Below are 27245 nucleotides of genomic sequence, written 5' to 3'. Positions count from 1 at the left end.
GGCTCTGGCAGATCATATGAATTCCCAAACAGAAATGGGGGGTTGCTGGGAAAGGAAATAGAGGAATGAATGTGGATGCAATCAGCAAGACCTACCACTTCCCCCATTTTATGGATGGGAAACTGAGACTGGAGATGGGAAAAGCTTTGTCCAAGATGGCAGATAAGAGCTGGGACTACAACCTGGCCTTTCAGTCTGACGACTCTACATTATTTCCACTCTACTTTATCCCCACCTTGTTCAGACCAACTCACCCAATATTGAGTGGTGATAAATAGGAGGTCAGACGAATCAATTTCTCCCTATAGTGAAATGAACCCCTTTGGAGTCATCACATTTCAGATACCTCCAATGGGTTTCCAAGCAAGTCAGCAGAAAACAAACCTGTCCCCCAAGAATTCTTGCAGTCGTAACATCAACCTCAGCACTTCTCCTCTGCTCTTGGGGCCCCCTAAGAACCAAGTGGCTATTGCTACTTTTAAGGAGAGAATGCATTCTGATATGCAAACATTATCACAGATTCATGCACTCAAAATCTAATTTTAGCTGCAAGAGACTTCATTATAAGATGTTCACATAATTAAGCAGCTTTCTTCCCAGGGTTTGGAAGCCTGTCTATTCTTCTCTCTCATTTACACATCACTGGGACTACCAGGATGTGTTTTAGTTTTTTAAAATTACATATTTTGGTTTTTCCAAATTGATCCACAACGGGAGATGAAATCCATAAAAATTACATGTTTTAACACAGGTTTGTGTAACTCCGCAGCCTTGCTATTAAAGTTGGAATCTGTAGACAGTCAGGGTTTCTCTGTTCTGTTCTAACCGGTTCCTGATGCATTTGCCACACTTCTGCCCTACATACAGATCAGCTTTTATTCCTTGGCTGGTTGGGAGAGTATCCTCTTTACTGAGAAGCTAAGAGCTGTAGATGAGACTTAACTTGGAGAAAAACAAATGGACTTTCCTGCAAGCACAGACAGATCCCCGTTCCTGTTTCTGATGAGATCTCCCACGTAGGCAGACCTGGGATGAAGGCTGTAAGGACCACTGCCAGCTGACAGGGCCGTTGCTCTTCCTTGCTCATCAACATCCAGGAGTACCTGCCAAGTGCCAGGTGTCTTGCTGTATGGACTGACTCAGCATAAACTGGATGGACACGGACCCCATCATTCTACTTGCCTGCACTCTTCACTGAGGTACAGAGTCATCTACAAGGCCACAGGAGCTGGTGACGCTCTACCTGGAGAGAGATGACATCTCTGGGTACCTGGCAGCAGTGAATGTACCAATCCAACTACCAGGAAAAGCCTAGTGCTGTTGCTCTCCCCAGACCCCGGCTCCCCTCTCCACACTTTGGCCTTCCCAGCCTCCATGGCTTCCCCGCTGCCATGCCTGCCATCGCTTTCAAGGATCTAGGCTTGCTCTGGGATGCAGGTCTGCCCTGGCTACCCCGTCCACAGTGGTGTGGAAACTCCTGAGGGGTCTCAATTGCTCCTGATACTAGGAAGAAATAGCCCCATCAGGGGCCTTCGCAGATTGGATGCTGAAGCTATCCTGAGCCAATAAACATTTTCAAAGACCTTGGTGTTTCTAGCTTTGAGCTGAACTGAGTTGATGCTATGGGAGGGTCAAGAACAGCTTCGCATCAGTGTGGGTTTGTGGGAATCCCAGGAAGGATTTGGAGGCCACCAGAGGCACAGATGCCCAAACCCACCCACTGGCCAAACTGAAGGTTGGAGAAAGCTTCCATCTGGGGAAGGGCAGCTCTACTGGGCCTTCCACACCCCGCCTGTGCTCATAGCGGGTGGCTCTGGGTTCCCCATCATCAGGCTAGGAAGCAGAGGGTCAGGATATCTCAACGTCCTGCTCTCCCAGATCCCTCACCCTGCCTTCTCCTCCCAATGCAGCTTGGCTCAGGCTGAGGGGAGGTCTCCCTGACAGCTGACCCAGAGCAGGACCATGGGGCCTGGCCAGGGTTATCCTAGGCCTGAAGAAGCCACTGAGGGGCTGCCTGAGTTCAGGCCCACCCACCTTCCCACCTCCCTGACCTCCACCGGGGCCAGTGTGCAACCGGATCACCACAATCCTCCCTGCATCTTGGCCACCTTGAGCGTTGCTCCTGGGTTGCACTCCTACCCTCCATACTTGAACCTCCTGGCCTCCACAGCCTCACTTGTGAGCCCAAGATGTGTAGCATACGTTGACCCCCATCCCAGGCTGGCAGGGCCGGACCTAGGGGTCAGGCTGAGTACTAACTAGCTCTCATGACCCCAGTGTGGGACCCCAGAGAGAACAGGGCCCCTATGGGTGGAGCACCAGTCCCAGTAATCTCGGAGACACAGCCCTTACAATCTCCCCATGCCAACTCCCAAGACCCATCCTGCTGGTGTACAGGTCCCCAGGGGTCCTGGGCTCCCCTGGAACTTCAGCTCCTGCCCTCTTCCCCACGCCCCCATGCTTACACCTTGCTTCTGGGGCATGACTTGAATCTCCAGCTTCCCTGAGGATAGTTGGAGGAAGAAGCCAGGCAAGGAGGCCCCAGGCCCCGGAGCATGGTGTAGGAGGGGTTGAAGGGGGTGGTGGGCAGTGCACAGACTTAATGTGGCTGGTCTTGAGGTCAGTGCATTGGCTCGGGCGGGGTGGGGGGCAGTCCTCAACCCTGCCCATGGTGCAGCCAGCCCAGCCACAGAGAAAAGAGAGGCAAGGCTGCAGAGTTTGTGGTGCCCGTAGTCACACCACACACACATTTATGGGATGTCAGACACACGGCCAGGGCCGCACACCCTGGAAGCAGCAGTCTTTGTGCCCACCTCCATCCCAATGGTCCTTGCTGCTCAGAGCATAAATGTCTGCCCGGCCCAGCATCCCAGAGTCGAACACCCTGACAAGCAAGTCTATGCCAGGGCTAGACACAGGAAGCCCAGGGCCTCCTGGATCCCAGGGAGCGCACATGTATCTGTGTGAGACAGCCAGCCAGCCTCCAGGAGCACACGGCCTGGCACCTGTGTGTTACGTCTGTGTGTGGCTGCATTTGTATCTGGGGGCACCTGGCACACCCCACGTGGGTGGCTTCTGTGTGTCAAGACGGGGCTATGAGCCTGGAGTGGTGTCTGAGTGTCTGAGGAGGTGTGGGCACGCAGGTATGTGTGTCCATTTGTGTTCGCCTTGTGATGTGTGTCTGTTGTGTCCAGGTCTCCTTGTGCGGGAGGCAGCACCAGGGTGGGCCCCCCACCCACCGTTCGTCCCAGTGAGGCCACGGGCCTGAGCATGAGAGTGGGGAGCGCAGCCCCGTGGTGCGATTGCGTCACTCAGCGGGGGCGGCGGCGTGGGCCAGGCCTATCATCTGGGCACATACTCCCTGGGCAGCCCCGTCCAGTTGTGGTCACGCAGGGCTTGGTCCACCGTCTGGATGTAGCCATTGATCAAGTCTTTCATCTCCGGGGTGAAGGGCTCGGGGTCGTGGGAGCGCCGGCCGCGCCGCCGGAAGCTGCCCTCCTTGTTGTTCTCCACGCAGAGCAGCCGCTCCTCGCTCACAGACACGTTGAGGAAGGCCACCATCTCCCGCAACGTGGGCACCAGGCTGCGCCGCAGCTCCTCGTAGTGCACCACCAGCAGCCGCTTCCCGTACTTGAGCCAGTCCAGGACGTGCGAGGACCACCACGAGGCGTAGCTGTTGACAAAGTCCGGCCACTCTAGGGTGAGGACAGGAGAGATGCAGAGTCGGGGGCTGGCCCTGCCAGGGCTGCCGGTCCCCGGGGGGGCTGCTCGGGAGAGGGAAGTGGGCAGGGTTTTCCACTGTCCACTGCCTAGAGTCAACCTGGCATTCCCCGTGGAGGAGGACCCTTTGGTGGCTGAGCAGTGTGTCTGTGGTGGGTGGGGGCAGCTCTGGGCATCCTGGTGGGATGAGGACGCTGTGCAGCCTCCATTTCCCATCCCAGGTCCTCCTATAAAGCTAAGTCAGCGTGGTGCCTGATGGGCAAATATGTGTCTTGTGGTTTGATTGCCAGTTTGAACCTGTGAAACTGCAGGGCAGTAGGACATACAGTGAAGCCACAGACGGGGTGGCCTCGGACTTTTGCAGGTAATCTACTTTATGAGCTTTCTTTTCCAGAAAATTAAGAAATTAATTTTGGGGGAGGGGTGTGCAGGGTCCAAATATCAGAAATCATCCCAATAAAAAGTTTCCATTATTGGGCTATTAACACACCTCAAATGCCGTCTGAAGCATTTGCTTTCTCTAATCTTCACAATGACCCTAGGAGACAGGGCCTATCCTTGTTTTTAACATGAGAAAACAGGCTCAGAAGACAAGATAAGCAGCTTTCCCGGAGTTATACGGCTCATAAGAGGCAGAGGAGGTGTCAGAGATCAGCCTGCCTGACTGTCGGGGGCTGTCTAAGTAAAGGATGATGGGGGAAGGGGAAGACTAGAGGCCGGCAGAGGCCACCCACTGGGTGATCCAGTAACAAGTGGACAGGAGCACAAGCTGGTCTGGCCATGGGTCCTGTGACTTCTCCTCTCACCCCACCCTGCCTGGACACTGCTTTGTTTCTGACCAACTTCATTTCACATCACTTACCACCCAGACTCTATTCGTCACCACCCAAAGGCTCAGCTGTGCATGCCTTGAGAGCAGAGACCCTGACCTCATTAGCCTGCGCTCCTGGTACCTTGCCCCATGCCTGGCACCCAGGAAGACTTCAGCAAGTGTGAGTCAGAAGACTGATTCCATGAATAAAGCTGCAATGGGGAACAGGCCAATCTGACCCAGAATCAGACACTCTGGATGTTGGGGCCCAGATGCTTGTATGCCCCCCAAATTCACAGAGAGTCCTAACCCACCATATCATGGTACTAAGGATGGGGGATTTGGGAGGCGATTAGAGTCAGATATGGTCATGAGGGTGGGGCCCTTGTGATGGAATTAGTGCCTTTATCAGAAGAGTCACCAGAGAGCTTTTGGGGACATGTGAGGACACAGTGAGAAGGCAGCTGTCTCCAAGCCTGAAAACAGGCCCTTCCTTGGAATGGAATTAGCCAGCACTTTGATCTTGGACTTCCCAGCCTCTAAGACTATGAGAAATAAATGTCTGTTGCTTAAGCACCACCCCGTGCCCCATCCCCCAGTTTTGTGGTATTTTGTTATGGTGTGAGTCCCAGCTCTGCTGCTCACCACCAAGGCCAAGTCCTGCAGCCATGTTCTCTGGGCTCATCTGGAATGTAGGGCTGATGTGATTTCCCCACCAGACACTGTGAAGAGTCAGTAAGAGGCAGCTTAGGAGGGAATTAACATGCTGAGCTCTGACCAGAGACCAGGCAGGCACATCATCTCACTGCTCCCTGAATGCCCCACAAGGTGCAGGTCTCATTCTATAAAGGAGGAACCTGGTGCTGAACACAGAGGAAGGTGCATAGCAGGTCCATGTGCACCCCATGTGCTCTTCTCCCAGCCCTGCATGAGCTCCTGGGCAGAAGCAGAGATGGAAAGGGGTGCATATCACCCCACTACGCACTCACGGAGGCAGAGAAGATTCTTGGTAATCAAGCTGGCATCTAAGTAAAATGCCTTGGCGTATGGACCTCAGCAGGCATGGGGGGCAAGGGGAGGAGGTGAACTCAAGCCCAGGCACAGCAGCACTAAGTCCCTAGCAGGATGGGGTTTGAGTGCCTACCTGTGTATACTGATCCTGCATCCTGCAGTGCCAACCTGTGTAAATTGATCCTGCATCCTGATGCGCAACCTACCTGTACTGACAAGCCTCCCACCCCCACCGCAAGGTCCTTGATTACCTTTGCTCTTCCAGTTGCGGTCAGCTGCATATCCCAGGTGCCCGGCACATTTTCTGTTGAATTCCGCCACCAGGGACCTGTATGGGTTCCGGATTAGCAGGATGGCTGAATCAAACATCTCAATCTCCCTCCTGCCACTCTCGTGGGTTTTGACACAGATGGTGCGTCGGCTCCGCCAGTGGTCCTTTTCGCCCTTGAACCCTGCAGGGAAAAATGAGAGGGTCTCTGTGGAGGATGGTGTCCATGGGGCACCCTACCATAGCAGCAGACAGGTTGGGTAAAGCTGGCATCAGGGGCATAAGAGAGGGCCCATGGAAGACACAGAGGTCACTGAGAGGACCTATGGATGGTGACAGGAACGGCCTCCACAGGAGTGACCCTGTCCAAGGGAAAGTGACAGCAGGAGTTATCTAACAGTGGGGAAAGATGGCATCTGCAAGAGAAATGAGATGAGGTATCCCCTGAAGACCTCCAGGAGTCAGAGGGCAGAAGACCTGTCATTGCAGATGCACGCAAATGTTTTGGGCATCTTCATAGAGATAATCTTACACAAGCATTACAAACAACCTTTGATTTAACCATAGCTGCAAACATAGCTGAATGAAGAGACTAAGGCACACAGTGAGCATGGGACTTGCCCAAGATCACACAGCGCTGTGAAAACAGTGCCAGGGCTCTCTCCACATGCCTCTGTGTGTCTCTGTGAAACCCCCAGCTTCCTCTCACCTCCTGACAGTCAGGACAGGATCCTGATTTACAGATTCAATGGCTGTGAGCAGGTACAGATCCACCCTCTGACCTGATGCCATGGTTCTATGACAGGGCCCAGCCTTGCCTCAGAGCAGGTCTGGTCAAGGCCTCATCCACAGTGCTTGAGCCTGGCCCTGAGGACCCAGGGCCCAGTTTCTATGAATGGAGACTTGTTCCCATTGATCAGCCCATCGGGGGCCCTCTCTTTCCTTGGTCCCTTGCTATAGTACTGGGCACTCAGAACCTGAATGACTGACTACTGGCAGAGAAGGCCAGACTCCGCCCATTCATCCAGAGTCACACATTTATCAATGAAGGTTATTATGTGCTCACTACGTTAGACTTTATTTTGGGGACAGAGGGTTAAGACTCAGACCTTGTCTTTAAGCTTATGTTCTAGTAGAGGAAATAGCCTAAGTGCAGGCTATAGGGGCTTATGGAAACAAAGAGCAGGGATCCCAAATAGTGGGATGTCCTAGAAGACTTCCTGGGAAGAGGTCTCCTGAAACTAGTCTCCTGGCCACACCCAACGTAGCCCATGCACCCAGCTCTGAGACATGTTCCGTAAGTGCTCATGTGCTTATCTTGGGCTCTTGGAAACAAAATGAGTCCTACCACCTGCCCCTCTGCAGGAATTGCTGGAAAGCATTTGTATCTGCAGTGAGCACTGAGGGATGCTTTGATGCCTGGAAAATGCAAGTCTCTTTTGAATCTGGAAGTCCGGGTTTACCCACTGAAACTCAACAAGCTTCAAACTTATCTCTGCCATGGGCCAAATACCAAAAGGCCTCGCTTTGATTCATTCTGTCAAACAGCTGGAAAATGCTATGAAAGGAAGAGTCAAACTGGAATGAATAAACTTGAGATCTAGTCTTTAACAACCCTGAGACCCGGGGTGCCTTCCATACTGCCTCGGCCTCTTCCAACAACAGCTATTCTGCCTTGCAGCTCAGACCACATTCGACCTACCACAATAGATTTGGTGGTTGGGCATTGGAGATGCCTTGTGAATTGTGCGTGTGTGTGTGTGTGTGTGTGATCACTCTGTCAGTGCTCTGAGGCCACTGGCCACATCTAATGGTCTTGTAAGGCTCAAAGATGTGTGTGAGGTATCTCTAAAGCATTTCTGAGGCAGTGTCGACCCAACCTCTATAGCTGGCAATATCAGTCATTGGGCCGCTTACCATATGTAGACCAAAACAGCCAGCTGCTTGAATAAGGTAAGGGCCTTGGAGATGAACAAGGTGGGTAACTGCAGCCTGGGCACAGTGGGTGATTCCTAGGGGACTAAGCCAGAGTGGACAGGGCCATGTGCTCATGTGGCCACTTCCTCCCTCACCTGAAGATGCCTGTAACACTCGAGGTTCCCAGGGAGTACAAGGCTGGGTTATATGGACAACTATAGCTTTTCCCCAGAACCAAGATTGTTATAAGTGATTCCAGAGCCCAATGCCAAGCTTGGGAAGTTTCTGTTTCTCTAGGATGTTACTGACAGTATCAACTTTCCTATACCAAACTCTGGTTAAGAAATCCAGAGAAAATGGGCTAGGCATGGTGGCTCACTCCTATAATCCCAGCACTTTAGGAGGGTGAGGCAGGCAGATCAATTGAGGTCAGGAGTTTGAGACTAGCCTGGCCAACATGGTAAACCTCCCTGTCTCTACTAAAATACAAAAATTAGCTGGGTGTGGTGGCGGGTGCCTGTATTTCTAGCTACTCAGGAGGCTGAGACAGGAGAATCGCTTGAACCCGAGAGGCGGAGGTTGCAGTGAGCTGAGATTGTGCCATTGCACTCCATCCTGGGCGACAGAGTGAAAGTGAGACTCTATCTCAAAAAAAAAAAAAGAAAAGAAAAGAAAAGAAAAAAGGAAAGAAAGAAATCCAGAGAAAATTCTTGACAACAGAGAAATACATTTTAATACATTTTGCCAAATTTGATGCCAATGGACTTGTCTGAGGTTTTTCATTCTTAAACAAAACACAGACTTCAGCCATTTAACTTAATTTCTCTTATTTCTACAAGGGAAAGATTACAAATCAAAACTCTTAAAAGATTTTTGGACATTTTGTATTACATTTTGATGAACTAGTTCTTGCCTCAAAAAAGGAATGAGCAGATTAAATCAGTTTCACCCCTAATTATTGAGGGTTCTAAAAATTAAGGAAAATTCAATAAATGTTTACAGACGGAAAATTCAAGCTGCTAGTCTTTCTCTTTGAATCCAGAATAGGCACGATCTCATGAAGTTCCGCTCTAAGTGGGGTCCTCGGGCTGCCTTCATCAGGGTCACCTGGGAGCTTGTTAGAAATGAAAATTCTCAGGCCCCACCTCGGACTACCTGAATCAGACTGTCAGGGGTGTGGGCCAGGACCAAGTGATTCTCTTTTTCACTTAAAAATATTTTTATTAAAAAAGAATGAGTTCATGTCCTTTGCAGGAACATGCATGAAGCTGGAAGCCATCATTCTCAGCAAACTAACACAGCAACAGAAAACCAAACACCGCATGTTCTCACTCATAAGTGGGAGGTGAACAATGAGAACACATGGACACAGGGAGGGGAATATCACACACCGGGGCCTGTTGGGGGGTGGGGGACAAGGGAAGGGAGAGCATTAGGACAAATACCTAAGGCATACGGGGCTTACAACCTAGACGATGGGTTGATAGGTGCAGCAAACCACCTTGGCACATGTATACCTATGTAACAAACCTGCACATTCTGCACATGCATCCCAGAACTTAAAGTAAAATAAAATAATATATTTATATATTATTTATATATTTATAAATATTATATAAATATATATAAATATAAATATATTTATATTTATTATTATTTTAAACTGACACATGATAAATGTACATCTTCTTTATGGGGTGCAATGTGATATTTCAATGCATGTATACAATGTTTAATAATCAAATCAAAGTAATTAGGATATCCATCGCCTCAAACATTTATCATTTCTTTGAGCTGGAAACATTCAAAATCCTCTGTTCTGGCTACTTGAAAACATACAATCAATTATTGTCAACTGTAGTCACCCTACAGTGCTATAAAACACTATAACTTATTCCTCATATCTAGCTGTAATTTTGTATCCTTTAACCAACATCTCCCTATCCTGCCCTCCCTCCTACCCTTCCCAGCCTCTAGTGACCACTATTCTACTCTCCACATCAGTGAGATCAACTTTTTAAGCTTTGACATATGAATGAGAGCATGTGGTATTCATCTTTCTGTGCCTGGTTTATTTCACTTAACATAATGTCCCTTAGGCTCATCCATGTGGCCGTGAATTATAGCATTTAATTCTTTTTTTTTTTTTTTTACGGCTAACTAGCCATTGTGTATATGTACCACATTTTAAAAATTCACCTATTGATAGATACTAAGGTTGATTCCATACCTTGGCTATTGTGTATGGTGCTGTAATAAGCATGAGAGTACAGGTATCTCTTCAACATACTCATTTCCTTTCCCTTGAATATATACCCAGCAGTGGGACTGCTGGATCATATATATGGCAATTCTACTTTTTTTTGAGGAGACTCCATACTATTTTCCGTAAGAGCTGCACTAGTTTACATTCCCACCAATAGAGTATAAGAGTTCCCTTTTCTCCACATCCTCTCCAACACTTGTTATTTTTTGTCTTTTTGATAGTAGCCATTCTAACTGGGGTGAGATGATATCTCATTGTGGTTTTGATTTGCATTTCCCTGATAATTAGTGATATTGAGCATGTTTTCATATACTTGTTGACCATTTGTATGTCTTCTTTTGATAAATGTCTATTCATATCATCTGTCAATTTTTAAATCAGATTCTTTTGGTTTTTTGTTGTTGAGTTCCTTATATATTTTGGTTATTAATCCCTTGTTGGATGAATAGTTTGCCAATATTTTCTCCCATTCTGCAGGCTGTCTCTTCACTCTGTTGATTGTTTCCTTGGTTGTGCAGAAGTTTTTCAGTTTGACATAATCCCACTTGTCTAATTTTGCTTTTGTTGTCTGTGCTCTTGAGGTCCTATCTCAAAAGCAAAAACATCTTTGCCCAGACCAATGTCCTGAAATATTCCCCGTTTTCTTCTAGCAGTTTAATAGATTTGGGTCTTACATTTAAGTCTTCATTTTGAGTTGATTTTTGCATAAGGAGAGAGATAGGGGTATATCTTCAGTCTTCTGCATATGGTTATCCAGTCTTCCCAACACCATTTGTACAGCCTCAGTCTTCTGCATATGGTTATCCAGTCTTCCCAACACCATTTGTACAGCCTCAGTCTTCTGCATATGGTTATCCAGTCTTCCCAACACCATTTATTGAAGAGACTGTCCTTTCCCAAATGTATGTTCTTGGCATCTTTGTCAAAAATGAGTTGGCTGTAAATGCATGGATTTATTTCTGGGTTCTCTATTTTGTTCCATTGATCTATGCGTCTGTTTTTATAGCAGTACCGTACTGTTTTTTGTTACTAAAGCTTTGTAACATATTTTTAAGTCAGTAGTGTGATACCTCCAGCTTTGTTCTTTTTGCTCAGAATTGCCTTGGCTATTCAGGGTCTTTTGTGGTTCCATACAAATTTTAGAATTGTTTTTTTCTGTTTCTGTGAAGAATGTCATTGGTATTTTGATAGGGATTGTATTGGATCTGTTGATTGCTTTTGGTAGCATGGTCATTTTCCCAATATTAATTCTTCCAATCCATAAATATGGGATGTCTTTCCATTTTTTGTGTGTGTCCTCTTCAATTTCATAAGTGTTTTATAGTTATTTTTGCGGAGGTCTTTCATCTCTTTTATTAAATTTATTCCTAGGTATTTTTTCATAGCTATTTAAATGGTACTGCTTTCTTCATTTCTTTTTCGGGTAGTTCACTATTGGTATATGGAAATGCTACTGATTTTTGCATGTTTATTTTGTATCCTGTAACTTTACTGAATTCATTTATTGGTTCTAAGGGTTCCTTGGTGAAGCCTTTAGGCATTTCTATATGTAAGATCATGCCATCTGCAAACAGGGACAAGTGGACTTCCTCCTTCCCAATTTGGATGCCCTTTGTTTCTTTTTCTTGCCTAATTGCTGCATAGGACTTCCATTACTAGGCTGAACAGACATGGTGAAAGTGGGCATCCTTGTCTTGTTTCAGTTCTTAGAGAAAAGGTTTTCAACACTTGCTTCATTTAGTATGATACTAGCTGTGGGTTTTTCACATATGGCCTTCATTGTGGTGAGGTACATTCCCTCTATACCTAATTTGTTGATTGTTTTTGCCATAAAGGGATGTTGAATTTTATCATTTATTTCTGCTCTGATCTTCATCATTTCTTTCCCTCCAGTACTTTTGGGTTGGCTTGTTCTTGCTTTTCTAGTTCCTTGAGGTACGTCATTAGGTTGCTTATTTAAAATCTTTCTACTATTTTGATGTAGGCATTTATTGCTATAAACTTTTGTCTTAGAACTTCTTTTGCTGTATCCCATAGGTTTTGGTATAAAGTTAAAAACACAGTTGAGAGCTTTTGTAACAGACTAGATCATTAATTTCATTCATTAAAAATTCATTTTAATTATTCAACTAACAGATTTGTTTGGTTGTTTGTATGATATCTATTTCTATCGAATTTCTCATTCGGATCATAAAATGTTTTCCTAATTTCATTGAATTGTCTATTTGTATTCTCTTGTATCATGCTGAGTTTCCTTAAAATCATTATTTTAAATTACTTTTCAGGTATTTCATACATTTCCTTTTCTTTGGGGTCTGTTATTGGAGAATTATTGTGTTTCTTTGCAGACGTCATGTTTCCTTGCTCTTTTTTTTTTTTTTTTTGAGACGGAGTGTCACTCTGTTGCCCAGGCTGGAGTGCGGTGGCATAATCTCGACTCACTGCAACCTCTGCCTCCCAGGTTCAAGCAATTCTCCTGCCTCAGCCTCCTGAGTAGCTGGGATTACAGGCGCCTACCACCGCCCACCGCGCCCAGCTAATTTTTGTATTTTTAGTAGAAATGAGGTTTCACCATATTGGTCAGGCTGGTCTCAAACTCCTGACCTCAGGCGATCCACCCACCTCAGCCTCCCAAAGTGTTAGGATTACAGGCGTGAGCCACTGCGCCTGGCCTCCTTGCTCTTTCATGTCTCTTGTGTGACTGCATTGATATCTGCACATCTGGTGGAACAGTCACCTCTTCCAATTTTATGGAGTAGCTTCCATAGGAAAAGACTTTTTCTAGTAGATGTATCCTATAGTGTGGGCTGGGTAGCATGCTTAGGTTTTGGTTCTGGATGGTGGAGTAGTGTAGTCTCAGTGTAATTTCTTTGGCTGTAATCAATATCAGCGGTGTCTGCAAGTGCCTCAGTGGCCTAGATTGTGGGTGTTTGTGGATACAATGGCGTAACTTTGCTGTGGATGGGGACCACCAGGCGGGCTGGTCTTCAATCCCTGAAGGGTGAGTATGGCACACAGTGGCTCCACCCACAGGTGATTCTTATGTACACTCAAGTTTGAGATGCACTGTTCTAGTGCTCTGAGAAGCTTGGCTGGCAAAGTGACAGTTTGGTCACCGGGAGCTGCCTTCCATCGTCCCCTGTAGCTTTGACTTACCTTTGTTGTAGAGGGTTCCATCAAAGTAGTAGCTCCCTGTATAGAAGCCAGTGGCATGCTCAATGAGGTGCCGTGCCCATGTGTTCCCGGCTCCTGGGAAGCTTGACAAAGCCACAAACACTTTGGATTTGTTAGGCAGGAACCTCCTGTCTGTACAACGAGTGTCTGAAAGTCCAAAAGTCATCACGGGGTTACTCACTTCCATTATGACTCACCAATTCACCACTAAACTCCCTTAGAGGAACTGATGAACAAAGACTCCCATTTAATAGATGGGGGAACCAAGGCCCAAAGAAGGGAAGAGATCTTCCAAATATACCTTAGCTGCACAGGTCTGTGGCCAGTCCGAGAAAGCCCCGTAATGAGGCCTCCAATACTGCAGTGCAGGAGTAACATGGGAATCAGACACCCTATGGACCCTCGACTCCCATTCTGTCTCTATGGCCACAGCCAAACTCTTGCTCCTGACATAGCACAGATAATTCCAGATTCTAATAGGGGAAGTGGGTGGGGATTGAGGCTAGGCTGAGCAAAGTAACACACCCAGGTACTGCCAACAATAAACCAGAGCTGGACTAATGACAGGCAAGTCATTCGTTATGTCTCATCCCCAGGGCTGCTACAAGGAGCACATGAAATCACCAGGGGAAAGCCCCAAAACATCCAGGGCCGTGCTGGGTCACAGTAGGCACTTGATAAAGGTGGTAACATCCCTCGTCCCCTGCTCTTCCTTTCATCAGTTCCTAAGGTCAACAGGGACAGACCTGATGCTCACACCAAGGAGGGTTCCCAGGTCCTGGAGACACCAGTGGCCCCTGCAGCTCCTGGGATCTCATTCTTCCCACGCCTCCCAATCCTACCACCTTTCTGTTGCTATCTCTCTAGGACCTGCCCCTCTCTGCTCATCCTCTTACCATTGTCATCTCCAGAGAGACTTAGATAAAGGGTCCAGTGTTTTTTAAAGTGAGTCCAGGATTCAGCCTCTGTAGAGGGTGGAAAACTGACCCTCCCCATTATCTCCAACACCCATCAAGATGCCAAGACCTTTACACAGACACATGCCATACCTCATAACCGCATGCTTGGCCATGACTGGCATCTCCAAACCCTGGAAGCTCTCCCCACCCCCCAGACCAAATGCCACTACCAGTCGGGGATGCAGAACCCACCTTGCACAGGTGTCTGGTAGACCTCACAGTGTTCTGCCAGCCTCTGTGCCTCAGGGTCCTGGCCACATACTGAGCTGTCCATGGCATCACGCAGGTTGAACTGGGGGGTAGGGTAAGCACAGTAGCATTCCCAGCCCCTGAGAATGGCCAAGGGGAACTCCTGCCAGGGAATGATAAGAAGAGAAGCACATTGAGTGAATTTGAGGGTCATGCTTCCCAGGGCTCGGAAATGGGATGAACATGGACGATGTATTGCCAGCTGTATGGAATCCACAGGGATGACCACCATCCTTCCACCACTGTGCTCTGTGCCCAATTCCAGGGGAGACAAAGCTCAACAAGATGTGAGCTTCAAGTAGCTCAAGTAGCCCTTGTTCTTATAAGCACAGCCCTACTTGGTTGGTTCCTTGACAAGTCAACAGTATGAGCAGCAATATGACTGAGGGATGAGCGACGTGCAGAAAGCAGGGGGCAGAGGCTGGAATCATGTTTTTGAGATTCCAAGGCATTTGTCAGGAGTGCCAGAGATAGAAATGGCACTCTGGGCAGGGGCATCCATATGAGTGGATGTCTGCATGGCACAGAGCGGGGCAGATCAGCTGACATAGGGCATCCCCAAGGATCCACGTGTCACACCACTAATGAACAGACCTCAAGCCCTGAGAGAGGACTGAGATTCGATTCCCTCTGGCCTTCCTTGGCCAGCCACCTCCCTGGAAAGAGACCAAAACCAACTCTCATGCCAGATGTCCCACTGCAGGGTGGAGACATTTTCATAGAGTCATCTTTCCAAAGATGGAAGGGGTGGAGAAGAACAGACTTTGTTCCCACCCAAGATGCTCAGCCCAAGGAGGATTCTTCAAAATGGAGGGGGGCCCTGTCAGGGGTAGGAGAGAGGAGTCGTCTCACTCTGTGGGCCAGCCCAGCTCCCAGCAGTCTCTCAAGTGGGTCCTTGTTCCCCTTTGGGGAGGCTGCACCACACACTGAAGAGAGCTGGCATCCTGAAGGTGTGAAAGTGAATTCTAGCTCACTTGCTAGGCACCCTTGAGCAAGGTGCCTAACTTCTTTGAATTTCATCACTGAAAAAAGTAATAAAATCTGCCTTGTAGGTTTAAGGTGAGGGCTAAATGAGACAGGTCCGAAGTGCCCAGCACTGGGCCTGGCATGCTTCCAAGGAGGAAGAGGTCATTCTCGACCTCCCTAACCCTCTGGGTATCAGCTGTGTCTTGCTCAAAAATGTATCCACCCAGCTCTCCCACATGTATGGGAGAGTCCTCACTCTGCCCCAGGCACTAGCCCCTTTTCATCTCTTCCCTCTCTGCATCCTACAGTCGGGAGATGCTAGGACTTTTGGAGCGTAGAGAGATGAGGGAGTAATCTGTGAGCGTGTGTGCCAGGGAGGGAGGCAGTGGGTGGAGAAAACTTCTCACTGCTAAGGGAAACACTGCACAAACCTTTTTACTTTTTGCTCACAGCAAAAATCTCATAAATAAATAAGAAAAAGAAAATCAATAGCATTTTTTGAGCATGGCTAGGTAAAGCTGAGGATTTGGGCACTCATAAAAGACAACAGCCTGTGTCCCATGCAAGCGAAGATGACGCAGGGCCTGGGGCATTGGCGGGAGGGCAGGTATCTTTGGAGGGAGTCAGGGGAAATGCTGTTGGAGGTTGCCCCCCACTGTCAGGCTGTTCTTATAAGTACAGGCCGCATGCTCTCCTAGGTGTCAAGCAGCCCCCAAGGAAAGCCTCTCCCCACTCTCCTCGTCCTTCTTCAAGCCAAGGAGGCACCTGCGCTGTGAGTCAGTGCACGATAGGCTATTGAGCCTCGGTGGTACGTCCAACTAGACCCATCCTCGCGGCCCCTACACCACTCTTCTATGGAAAGCGAGAGCTGGGGCCTGACCCTCAATCTCAACACCACTGGCTTTTCCAGAAGCAAGTTTCCCCGGTCCTGTGAATTCATGAAAGGCAACTTCAAGAATTGCCACCTCCGGCCTCTACAGCTTCATCCACCCTCTATCACAAAACCCTCATCCCACCTCAGTCCACACCAACACCTTCATCACAGGGAGCAGCAGAAACAAGCAGCCCGGATGTCCACGGCACGCGGCGGCCCATCTGTGTCTCAGGTACCTCTGTCCATGCCGGCTGCTGTGGGCTGAACTGTGTCCCCCAAATTCATATGTTGAAGTCCTAACCCCAGGGCCTTAGAATGGGACCTTATTTGGATGTAGGATCTTTTTTTCTTCTTCTTCTTTTTGAGACAGAGTCTCACTCTGTTGCACAGGCTGGAGTGCTATGGCAGGATCTTGGCTCACTGCAACCTCTGCCTCCTGGGTTCAAGCGATTGTCCTACCTCAGCCTCCTGAATAGCCGGGATTACAGGTAGCCACCACCATGCCTGGCTACTTTTTGTATTTTTAGTAGAGATAGGGTTTCACTATGTTGGCCAGTCTGGTCTTGAACTCCTGACCTCAGGTGATCTGCCCGCCTCAGCCTCCCAAAGTGCTGGGATTACAGAGATAATTAAGTTCAAATGAGGCCATCAGGGTAGGCCCTAATCTAATACGACAAAGGTCCTTACAAGAAGAGGAGGTTAGGATACAGCCAACACACAGACCAAGGGACAAGCACGCAAGGACACAGTAAGAAGGCTGCCATCTGCAAGCCAAGTGGGGAGGCCTCGGAAGAAACCAACCCTGCTGACACCTTGATCTCAGACTTTCAGCTTCCAGAATGAGAAAATAAATGTCTGTTGTTTACACTGCCCAGTCTGTGGCACTCTCTCATAGCAGCAAGTTGATGAATGCAGTGGCTTCCTTGCTGTTCCCTGACTTCTCCACTCATGATCCCACCTCAGGGCCTTTGCACTTGCTGTTCCCCCTGCCAGGAATGCCCTTCACCCAGATACCCTCATAGCTCTCTCCCTCACTTTCTTCAAGTCACCTTCTCTGTGGGGCCTTCCCTGGCCACCCCCTTTTCAAGTTGCAAACTCTTCCCACCATCACCAGCACAGGCTATTCCCTCACCATGCTTTACAGTTTTGTGTAATAACCTATCTGATGACATGCTCTGATCCCAGGTGTACCATTCAATCAAGACAGGCAGCACATCTGTGACATCAGAGGCCCCTCTCCCCATTCACCGTCCTCCTTCCCTCCCCAGAGCAACCACCTTTCAGATTTCTATCGCCATGGATTCGTTTTATCTATACTAGAATGTCATATAAATAGAATCACCCAGCACATGTTTTTTGTGTGCCTGGCTTCTTTCATTCAGAAAAACATTTGTCAAATCCATTCATGTTGTTATCTGTGTCTGTGGATCATTCCTTTTTCATTGCTGTGTAGTATTCCATCCAAGAATGCACTGGTTTGTTGATTCATCCACTAGTGATTGACATCTGGGCTGTTCCCGGTTTTTAGCTATTGTGAATAATGCTCCTCTGAACATTCTTGTGCAAGCCTTTTGGTCCAAAAAAGTTTGCATTTCTCATGGGTAAACACCTATGATTCCTACTTCCTTTTCCTCCATGACACAGATCACCATACAACATACTATATAATTTACTTACCTGGTTGGTTGTCTGCCTCTTTCCACAAGAACATAAGCAGGGTTGTTGTGTTTTTTGTGTGCTTTGTTATATTCTCAGAATCTAGAAAAGTGCCTTGCACATGGCAGATGCTCAATAAATGTTTGATGAATGAAGAAATGAATGAATGAGTGAATGAATGAAGAAGCAAATGAATGTCCCTTCCAAATCCCAATTGCACCAGAAGCTGCTGGAAACTAACTTGAGTCTGATTTTTCTGCTGGTCATTGGGTTAACTGCACCACAGGCATGAGGGAAAAGAAAAGCCGCTATCTCTAAGCAAATCTTCCCCATATCAGAAAGCCCAGAGGGGGCTCTGCTGTCCTGGGATTCCTGTTCCGAGGAAAAAAAATCCACCAGCATGGTAAATCTACTCAAGGCACGCTGGCTCCGTCTCCCTTCCCAGCAGTAACAGCCCCACTGACGTTGATGCCCCACAATCTTACATCCCAGGACTGGAGAATGGGCTGCCCCCAGCAATGACCCGAACCTTTTTGCTTCCTTGAGTGGATTAAACTGTCAAGTTTCCGGGTGTTTGCAGAGCGACAAGAGAGCTGCAGACAGTAATGTGGTTTTATTTACAACATCACCGCTCCAGCAACATCACTGGATTCTGAAAACACAGAACAATTTTCAGCCCCTTGGGGATTTCTAGGACATGATTTCCATAAAAATTAAATATTGATGAATCTTATCTCTCTGCCAACTTCCCTGCTCCCCGCACCCTACCCTATGCTTCAGTGAGAGAGAGAAAGGGCGCTTCAGTGAGAGAAAGAAGAGGAAAAAAGGATCCAAGAATACACGGCAAAAAAAGAAAGTGAGAAGATAGATTTGGGATTGTTTCAATCAGACAGGTGAGGGGTTAAAGAAAGAGCTGGCTCAGCCTGTGTCCGAGGGCAGAAAGATATGCATCCTCATCCTGATCCTGCATCTACAGCCTGAGCCTGGGTCGGTCTGGACACAGGGCTAGTGCTGGGCTGGGCTGAGGTATGGGTGGGCATTCAGCCTAGAGCAAGGTCATGACTCAGCAAGGGCAGGGCTCTGGGGCTGGCGGGGATCCACATGCGGGAGGCTTGGTCTGTGGCCACTAGGTCAAGGAGTGAACATTCCTCCAGGTAAGGAGCAAGGTTCCAGGCGGGACCTCTGTAACAAACCAGCCCCTCTCGGCATCATCTCCTCCATCTTCAGTCCTCCTTGAGCACTTTTCTAGGGTCCCCAGGGTTACACAGAATGACAGAGATTTTGGGGATCACAGAAGGGGAAACTGAGGCTCGGAGGTAGGCAGTGAACAGCCCAGGATGCCCAGCCTGCCAGGTGAGTGGGAAAAGGAGCCAGCCTTCTGGACTCCGAGTCCAGGACCTTGCCACATCAACACAGCTCAACTCCTAAGAGGCAAATACATGGATGTGCTGGGTTTCCAGTGAAATCTGCAAACCAATATGGAGGTTAGCTCTGCCAGTTTCTTGCCTCCAGAGCAGTTCCCTTCACTCCAGAGGCAGATCTGGATATTCAAGGTACAAAAAGGAAAGAAGACACCCACAAAGATGACTTCAAGGACTGGGGACAAAGGGGACAGACTTTTGCTTTCAGGCATATGTCAGGTTGGCTGAAAACTTGTCCAGTGATGCTGTAACTGAGAATGGGGCCTTGTGATTTGGGGAGGCAGATGCTGGGAGTGGAACCAACCCAAAGCTTGTCATCAGGAACTGTGGGCTTTGAATCCCATCCGTGGACTGCCAACGAGCAACTGGGCATCTCTGAGCCTTGGCTTTATCATCTGTAAAAGGGGCAGTTTAATGACTAAGGGCTCTCATAGAGTTTGGATGTGTGTCCCCTCCAAACCTCATATTGAAATGTGACCCCCAATGTTGGAGGTGGGGCCTGGTTGGAGGGGTTAGATCATAGGGGTGGGGATGCCTTATGAATGGCTTAGCACCATCCCCTTGGTAATGAATGAGGGAGTTCTTGCTCTCAGTTCACGGACAGCTGGTTGTTTATAGGAGCCTGGCACCTCCTCCCCATCTCTTGCTCCATCTCTCACCGTGAGATATGCTGGCTCCCCCTTCACCTTCTACCATGATTGGAAGCTTCCTGAGGCCTCACCGGAAGCAGATGCTGGGGCCATACTTATACAACTTGCAGAACCATGAGCCAAATAAACCTCTTTTCTTTATAAATTATTCAGCCTCAGGTATTCCTTTACAGCAATGCAAATGGGCTAACACAGGCTCTGGAGTCTATAGGTGTGAGTTTAAATTTAGCTGAATTGAGTCTTGGTTCCTCCATCCATATGGTGGATCTGGGGATTGAAATACTCTTGAAGTGCCTTTCAGAGAGTAGATACTCAGTAAGCATGGATGGGCTGAGTCCAGGGGAGGCAAATGCATGGCGTCAGAGGCAGGGGCTTCCTCCCACCCCCACAGCATCCACTTTTCTCCACATAAAGAGTGCACTCACCAGTCCCCTTCTCTGCGCGCTGTAGCACACACTCAAAACAGAGGCTGCAATATCCACTCTATGCATATGAGAGCAGGCCAAGCATGATTGTTTGTGGCAAATGTCAGAGTGTCTCCAGGGGGCCCTGTGGGATGTGGGATGTCTCCAGGGGCAGACGGCTCTCTGAAGACTTCAGCCCCAGACAGCAGACCTACTTAACCCACCAACCACCCCAGGTAACACCATCCCTATCAAAGCCAAACAAACATCCTTCAGACAGAAGAGTCTGTGAAACACAGTGTGACTCAGAACCGCCCAACCATTGGGATCCTGAGGTACCTGGCTTTCCACTGACCTGGGAAAGGACTGGCTCTTCATCCCAGGAAGTTTCTCAAACATCCCCCGCACACTGAAACAACTAGGGGACACTGAATAATCACAATGATCATAAGCATTGTCTGGGACACTTGCTACTCCAGACACACCCCAAAACATAAATCACAAAACTGTTAGTGCCCACAAAGTCACTGAATCCTCATCACAGTCTGGTGAGGCACTTTCATCTCCACCCATCCCGTTTAGCAGACGAGAAGACTAAGGCTCTGTGTTATGTGATCTGGCTAGGATCACAAAATGAGAAAGTGGCGGAGTAGGAATATGAACCCAGGTTACCACAACTCTAAAGCCCTTTTACCAGCTTCAGAAGGATGAGGCTAGAAGACACACTTCCCAAAATGTATAAAAAGTCTTAAAAGGGCTCATATAAAATGTACCTATCCTTTGCCCCAGCAATTCCTTATCTGCCAATATAGCCCAATGAAATACTTATGAATGGGCTCAAAGGTTTATTTTCAAGGATGTTTGTGGCAGCATTGTTTATAACAGCAAAAAGGAAAAAGAAAAAAAAAAGAAAGGAAATGGCCTAAATGTCCCTCAGGAGAGGACAGAATGCCAATAAGTGATAAGGCATAGCACGGTGAAAGAAAATGCTCACAACATATTCAATGAGAAAAAGGAACAAATGTGAGAAGGAATGAGTCAATGTTTATACAACAAATTACGCAGAGATACACCTAGAACAAAAGACCAAAAAGATGTTCAATGTTATTAGTTGTTACAGGTGCATTCTATTTTTATTTCTGCACTTGGAAAATTTTCAAATTCTCTAAAATAGATATGTGTTAACCCCCCAGAAAAACAAACAATACGTGTTTTTCAAGATACGCAGAGAGTACAGTTATCAACAGGTTTACTACAGACTTTTTATAAGCAATTCAAAGCATATCCAATAGCTCTTGGAATGACTACAGCATTTTGTCAAAGAGAAAATTCTTATTCTCAAGGCTCACAAAACCCAGACTCTTACAGACCCAACCCTTGGCAAAGACATGAACTTGGGTGCCCCATGGAGACCATAAGGCTACCTTGGATAGACCGAATCTATTGGAATCCAAGTGGATTTTGCAAGAGCAGCTGCCCAGCTGAGAACAAACAGGTTCCATATTAATGCATGCTTTTCCATTTGAAAGGTGGCTAGGTGAGCACCACCATTAAATGGCCAAACAAGCAAAAAAACTTAGAAGAAATGTCAATGGGAAAACATCCAGGTGATTAACGCGTAAAGAATTTAGACGCCCAAAAGAGGCTAAAAGAGGGGAAAAAGAAAGCTCAACACCTTTCTTCCTCCTCTCCCTGTGATTCCTTTATCAGTAGAATCACTAAGAGCAGCTGCGAGAACAAAGGAGAACAAACCTCACATCACAAGGTATAATCGCCGGTGGAGTGTCCCACATTAGTAACCTATTTGCAGATGGTGTTAGATTTCGCTCATCAGCCTCCTTTCGGAGCACCCCCACAAATGGCCTATCTACTTGAGCACAAATATCAGGCGACAAAACTAATTACCCCAGATCTGAATTGGTAGCAATGCAAATATCGAAGCTGCCCCCTGCTCACTCTTGCCTTGCGTTGAAACAAAGGAGCCGATAGGATCCTGAAGGGGACTGAGAATGAGCAGGTCTCTTTCCATCTCCATACGATCACAGGAAATTAGACAAGATCATTTCACTGGGCTTTAAAAACACATTACATTGGTCAATTCCCTCTTGCTGGCAGAGAGTCAGATCATTAAGATGCGGATATCACCTGGAATGTTCTTTTTCTGTCAAACTACACTCTTGGAGCTCCCCAAATCCATTTTCGCGAACTAGCAAAAACAGTAGACATTTTATCTGGGGCCACAAATAAGCCTCAGATGGTGCTCAACGGTGGGGGCACTACAAGGAACCCCCTCCTCTTTTCCTGTTTCCAAGCCCCACCTCTCACATCTGCTGCTCCCAGCCCCACTGCCCGGCCAGCTCTAATTAAGCCCCTAGCTTCCTACCCCCAGGCTCAGCTCTGCCCCATTTAACATTCTACTGTGAGCATTTTCCATCATCAAAGTCTTTGAAAACATTTTCAATGGTTGTATTATAGTCCACTGTACGGCCGTGGCATAATTTAACCATTCCCACATCATAGGACATTTGAGCTTGTTTTTCGGCCAAATTAGGATGAGATAAAGCTGCCACCGGGACTGCCAGGCAGCCTCCACACCACTGGCCTTTCCAGAGAGGACGTGCTTGGCACTTCAGAGCAGGCAAATACAGCCAGACATCCCCAGATTCACCTCTCTCGCCACCCTCAACATTCAGGAGGGAAGAGAGGATACCATTCCCTGCAAAGAGTTCTCTGGCCTCTGCAGGTCTGGGTCAGATCAACTTCCAACCAATTTCACATCCATCAGACCTCAATGCTAGAGGCAGAATTTGCTTCTCCATCCTCAACAATGGTTGGAAGAGACCATTGCTCCCCAGGATTCAGCCCCACGGGGATATGGGCCATGACTGGGCATGGCTGCCTGGCATCTTCAGGTGGCTCTCCAGGGCTGTGGTTCTCAACCAGGGGTGATTTTACCCTCCAGAGGACATACGGCAATGTGTGGGGACTGTGTGTCACCACTGAGGGAATATGGGCTGTTGGCATCTAGTGGGTAGAGGCTAGGGATGCTGCTAGATATCCTACAATGCACAGACAGATCCCAACATGAGTAATATCCAACCCCAAATGCCAACAGATCCAAGGCTGTGAACCCCTGCTCTAGAGTGAAGTCAGAATTCCAGCAAAACCCCTGCCGGGCATCTGCAGAGCTCAGAGCTGAGGGGCTAACAGTACAGACGGTTTGAGTTCAAGTTACGCCCACATCCACGGGCGAAACAAGCGAGAATGGATGGACAATCTGGGAGCCAAAGGCTCGCTCCGTTGGGCAGACGGTGGTTTTACTTAAAGGCATGACATCCAGGGCACTGTTCTTGCCCTACCTGAAATCCCTAACTCCAGAACCAGGTCACAGGTCGACTTCTGTGGCAGCTTTGCCAAGGCATCTCTGAGGGTACTCCTGAGAAATGCTGTACCCCAGAAGGATCCAAGGAGAACTTCCCTCCCACATTGGACAGGTCAGCTGCCCCACTCACCCACAAACCCATCCATGCCTCATCCTCCTCCCTGGGGGTTCCCACTCCTTCTTTCATGCCCCCACATCCTCTCTTGTGGATTCCAACCCTGTGGTGTCTCTTAGACCTACTCCCTTCTTTATTAGCTCTCATCCTCTCCGTGCTCCAGAACATCCTACCTGCAGCTATAAAGTGCCACACAAGCCATACCAGCCCCTCCCTGCCACACCAACAGTAGCGCCCTCCCACCCACTGAAAAAAGTCTAAACCTTGAGGCAGGTATTCAGGCGATATGGCTCTGATGACTGGAGGAACACCAGGGTTCTTGGTCTCGTGCCGGTTTAGATAAAATGACATGGACACATGTGGGGTGATTTTAAGGAGTGAAAAGTTTAATAGGCAAGAAAGAAGGAAGGAAGAAGAAAACAGCTCCCCGTACAGAGACAGAGGGAGGGGAGATTTGAACAAAGAGAAAACCCCGTGTGCAGCGGAAAAGTGGCTGCTTATATTGGGATGCTGGAGGAGGCGGTGTCTGAGTTCCATAAGGCCAGGGGATTGGTTCGACCAGGTGTGTCATTTATGTAGCCCTTGAAAAACCTGGCCCTCCCACCTTAGCCCTTTAATATGCAAATGCAGGTCATCATGATGTTCTGAACACATGGTGTTATCTGGAGGTGGCCATGACACTCGGTACACCTGGTAACAAGGAAAAGACAGTGGGAATCACCATATTGAGTGAACCCAGTTGCTCTCTCTTTTTTTTTTTTTTTTTTTTTTTTTTTTGAGACAGAGTCTTGCTCTGTCGCCCAGGCTGGAGCACAGTGGTGTGATCTTGGCTCACTGCAACCTCTGCCTCCTGGGTTCAAGCGATTCTCCTCCCTCAGCCTCCCGAGTAGCTGGGGTTACAGGCGGGCGCCACCACACCTGGCTAATTTTTGTATTTTTAGTAGAGACAGTGTTTCACCATGTTGGCCAGGATGGTCACAATCTCTTGAACTCATGATCCGCCCACCTCAGCCTCCCAAAGTGCAGGGATTACAGCCATGAGCCACCGTGCCTGGCCCTTTAAGCCGCCCTTTCTGTTAGAAAAGAGATGGTTTGGGGGTTGTTTCTTATTACAGGAAAATTTCCACCCAGAACCTTACTATCTGCCTAAAATAACTTCTTAATAACTCTTGTATCACAAAGCCCTCTGCAATTTGTACCCCCTGACCTTTCACAGTCCCCCAAGTAACCCTGAACGCTGGGCCACCTGGGCTGCTTTCCTGCCACCTGGTTCCTGCTCAGCAGTTGCCTCTTCTTGGAACACACTCCTTAATCCCCTCAGCCACCTGCCAACACTGCCCCACATCCTCCAGCTCCAACCCCTCCCAAAAGTTGCAACCATCTTCCTTTCTCAGCCTCCTTCCAAGCCTTCTTCACCCTCTTCAGGCACTGCCCTTACTCTGCCACCAGTGAGAGTCACCTGCCCCTGGCTGTGCCCACCGTCTCAGCATTTGCGTTTTGCCAAGTCCCACTAAATATGCGCTGCCAATACCCACTTTAAACTTTAAAGCTGGAAATGATGACTCTGTTCCTCACAGCTGCAAATGTTGCAGCCCTAAACAATGGAACTCAGGAAACACCACCCTCCCAGTCCCATCTGACCACGCAGAGGCAGCCCGGATAAGGATCAGGTGTCAGCACTGGCTCCAGTGTTGTGAGTGCTGAGGACAGAGGCTGTTTCTGAGAAACCTGGATGCCCTTTCCATGTAGTTCTGACCCAAACAATTCACGACTGCTCCGGCCATAGCAGAGAAGGGAACTTGTCCTTGAAACGCGTCGTGAGGGGAGATGGACAAGGTGCTGAGGTGAGACAGCACAAGACACCAAGAGCCTGCGTGCATCTTCTGGCACATGCTCCAGTGTGAAACTGCAGCAATCTGGATTTATGCCAGTAAATATGAAGGAAGGCTGAAAATACAAGTTGAAGAGTTATAAGCCTTTAAATTCTTGTCTGTAATCACAAATACGAACTCTCTGGACCAGCCGGGCACAGTGGCTCATGCTTGTAATCCCAGCACTTTGGGAGGCCAAGGAGGGAAGATTGCTTGAGCCCAGGAGTTCAAGACCAGTCTGGGCAACTTGATGAGAACCCGCCCCCCCCCACCCCGCCATCTCTGCAAAAAATACACACAAAAATTAGCTGGGCATGGTAGTGTGTGCCTGTAGTCACAGCTACTCAGGAGGCCAAGGTGGGAGGATCACTTGAGCCCAGGAGCCAGAGGCTACAGTGAGCTATGATCACACCACTGCACTCCAACCTGGGCATCAGAGCGGAACACTGTCTCAAAAAAAAAAAAAAAAGAAAGAACTCTGTGGGCCCTAATGAGGTACACAAAGGGAGGACCCCCAGAAAACTGAGGCATCTGCCTAAAATGCTGCTTTGAACCCCCCAACACACACAAAAGAAGGGTTATGAGGGTGGCTTGCCTCCCCCTCACACATCACTGATCGGGGTATAAAATGAATACAATCCTTGCCAAGGACAACTTGACAAAGTTTACCAAAATGATAAAGACACTCAGTCTTTGACCCAGCATCTCCAAGGAATATTTTTCTTACAGATTCACTCACACAAAGTGATTTACGTACATACACAGGTAGTCACTGCCGCATTGTTTGTGAAGGCTGGAAATAGGCGAAATGCTAAACTGGTTAAATCAATTATAGGACCTCCGTGTAATGGTAAAAAAGAATGAGAAAGCACTTTGTGTCGCGACGTGAGACAATCTCCGAGACAGGCTGTCCAGTGAAGAGTTCAGTGCAGAAGGGCAGGTGCAGCTCCTGCCCGGCTGCGGGGCTTGTTAGAGAATGGGCAAGGATGCAGTTGCTTGAATATTCAGTCTCTCTGGAAGTAGACATGAGAAGCCAGGACAATCCAGGCAAGGAAACGCATGGAGTGAGAGGAAGGCTTCCCTGCTATGCCCTTTGGCGTCTTCATTATGCTCCAAGTAAGCATGTTCCTATTTAAAACTAGTCCGAAACACTAATGGCTCATGGCCACAATGGCCACCCCTTTCTTTCCCTCCTCTTCCTCCTCATCTTCTCCATCTCTTCCCCCTTCCATAACGCCGAATGGCAGCAGTGTGTAAAACCACGGGCTGTGTGTGGCGTCAGGAGCAGGGGCTGCAAAGCCGGCCGCTCTGTGCCGGTGTGTGGCTGTGTGTGGCGTCAGGAGCAGGGGCTGCAAAGCCGGCCGCTCTGTGCCAGTGTGTGGCTGTGTGTGGCATCAGGAGCAGGGGCTGCAAAGCCGGCCACTCTGTGCCGGTGTGTGGCTGTGTGTGGCATCAGGAGCAGGGGCTGCAAAGCCGGCCGCTCTGTGCCAGTGTGTGGCTGTGTGTGGCATCAGGAGCAGGGGCTGCAAAG

The 27245-nt window shown here is 48.4% G+C and overlaps 1 protein-coding gene across 6 annotated transcripts in view; it reads right to left on the bottom strand.

Annotated features, from left to right (window-relative positions):
- Positions 1–724: 724 nt before the first annotated feature.
- Positions 725–27245, bottom strand: part of WSCD1 (WSC domain containing 1) — a 54978-nt gene continuing 28457 nt past the window's right edge. For 4 of the 6 annotated variants that reach the window (XM_016931366.4, XM_016931363.4, XM_016931365.4 and 1 more), the window contains exons 6-9: positions 14319–14478; positions 13150–13314; positions 5794–5994; positions 2711–3695 (exon numbers count right to left, since the gene is read on the bottom strand). In XM_016931366.4, coding sequence (XP_016786855.3) covers positions 3343–3695; positions 5794–5994; positions 13150–13314; positions 14319–14478 — 879 coding nt within the window. In that variant the 3' untranslated portion in view covers positions 2711–3342. Of the gene's footprint in view, positions 1244–2710; positions 3696–5793; positions 5995–13149; positions 13315–14318; positions 14479–24208; positions 24534–27245 lie in introns of those variants that run through there. The other 2 variants (XM_054670724.2, XM_054670726.2) reach the window with 2 other exon arrangements.

Source organism: Pan troglodytes, chromosome 19 (genome assembly GCF_028858775.2).
Source record: "Pan troglodytes isolate AG18354 chromosome 19, NHGRI_mPanTro3-v2.0_pri, whole genome shotgun sequence".
Lineage (NCBI taxonomy): Eukaryota > Metazoa > Chordata > Mammalia > Primates > Hominidae > Pan > Pan troglodytes.
The sequence above is the reverse complement of the archived record's forward strand: the minus strand, read 5'-3'. Positions and strand labels throughout refer to the sequence as shown.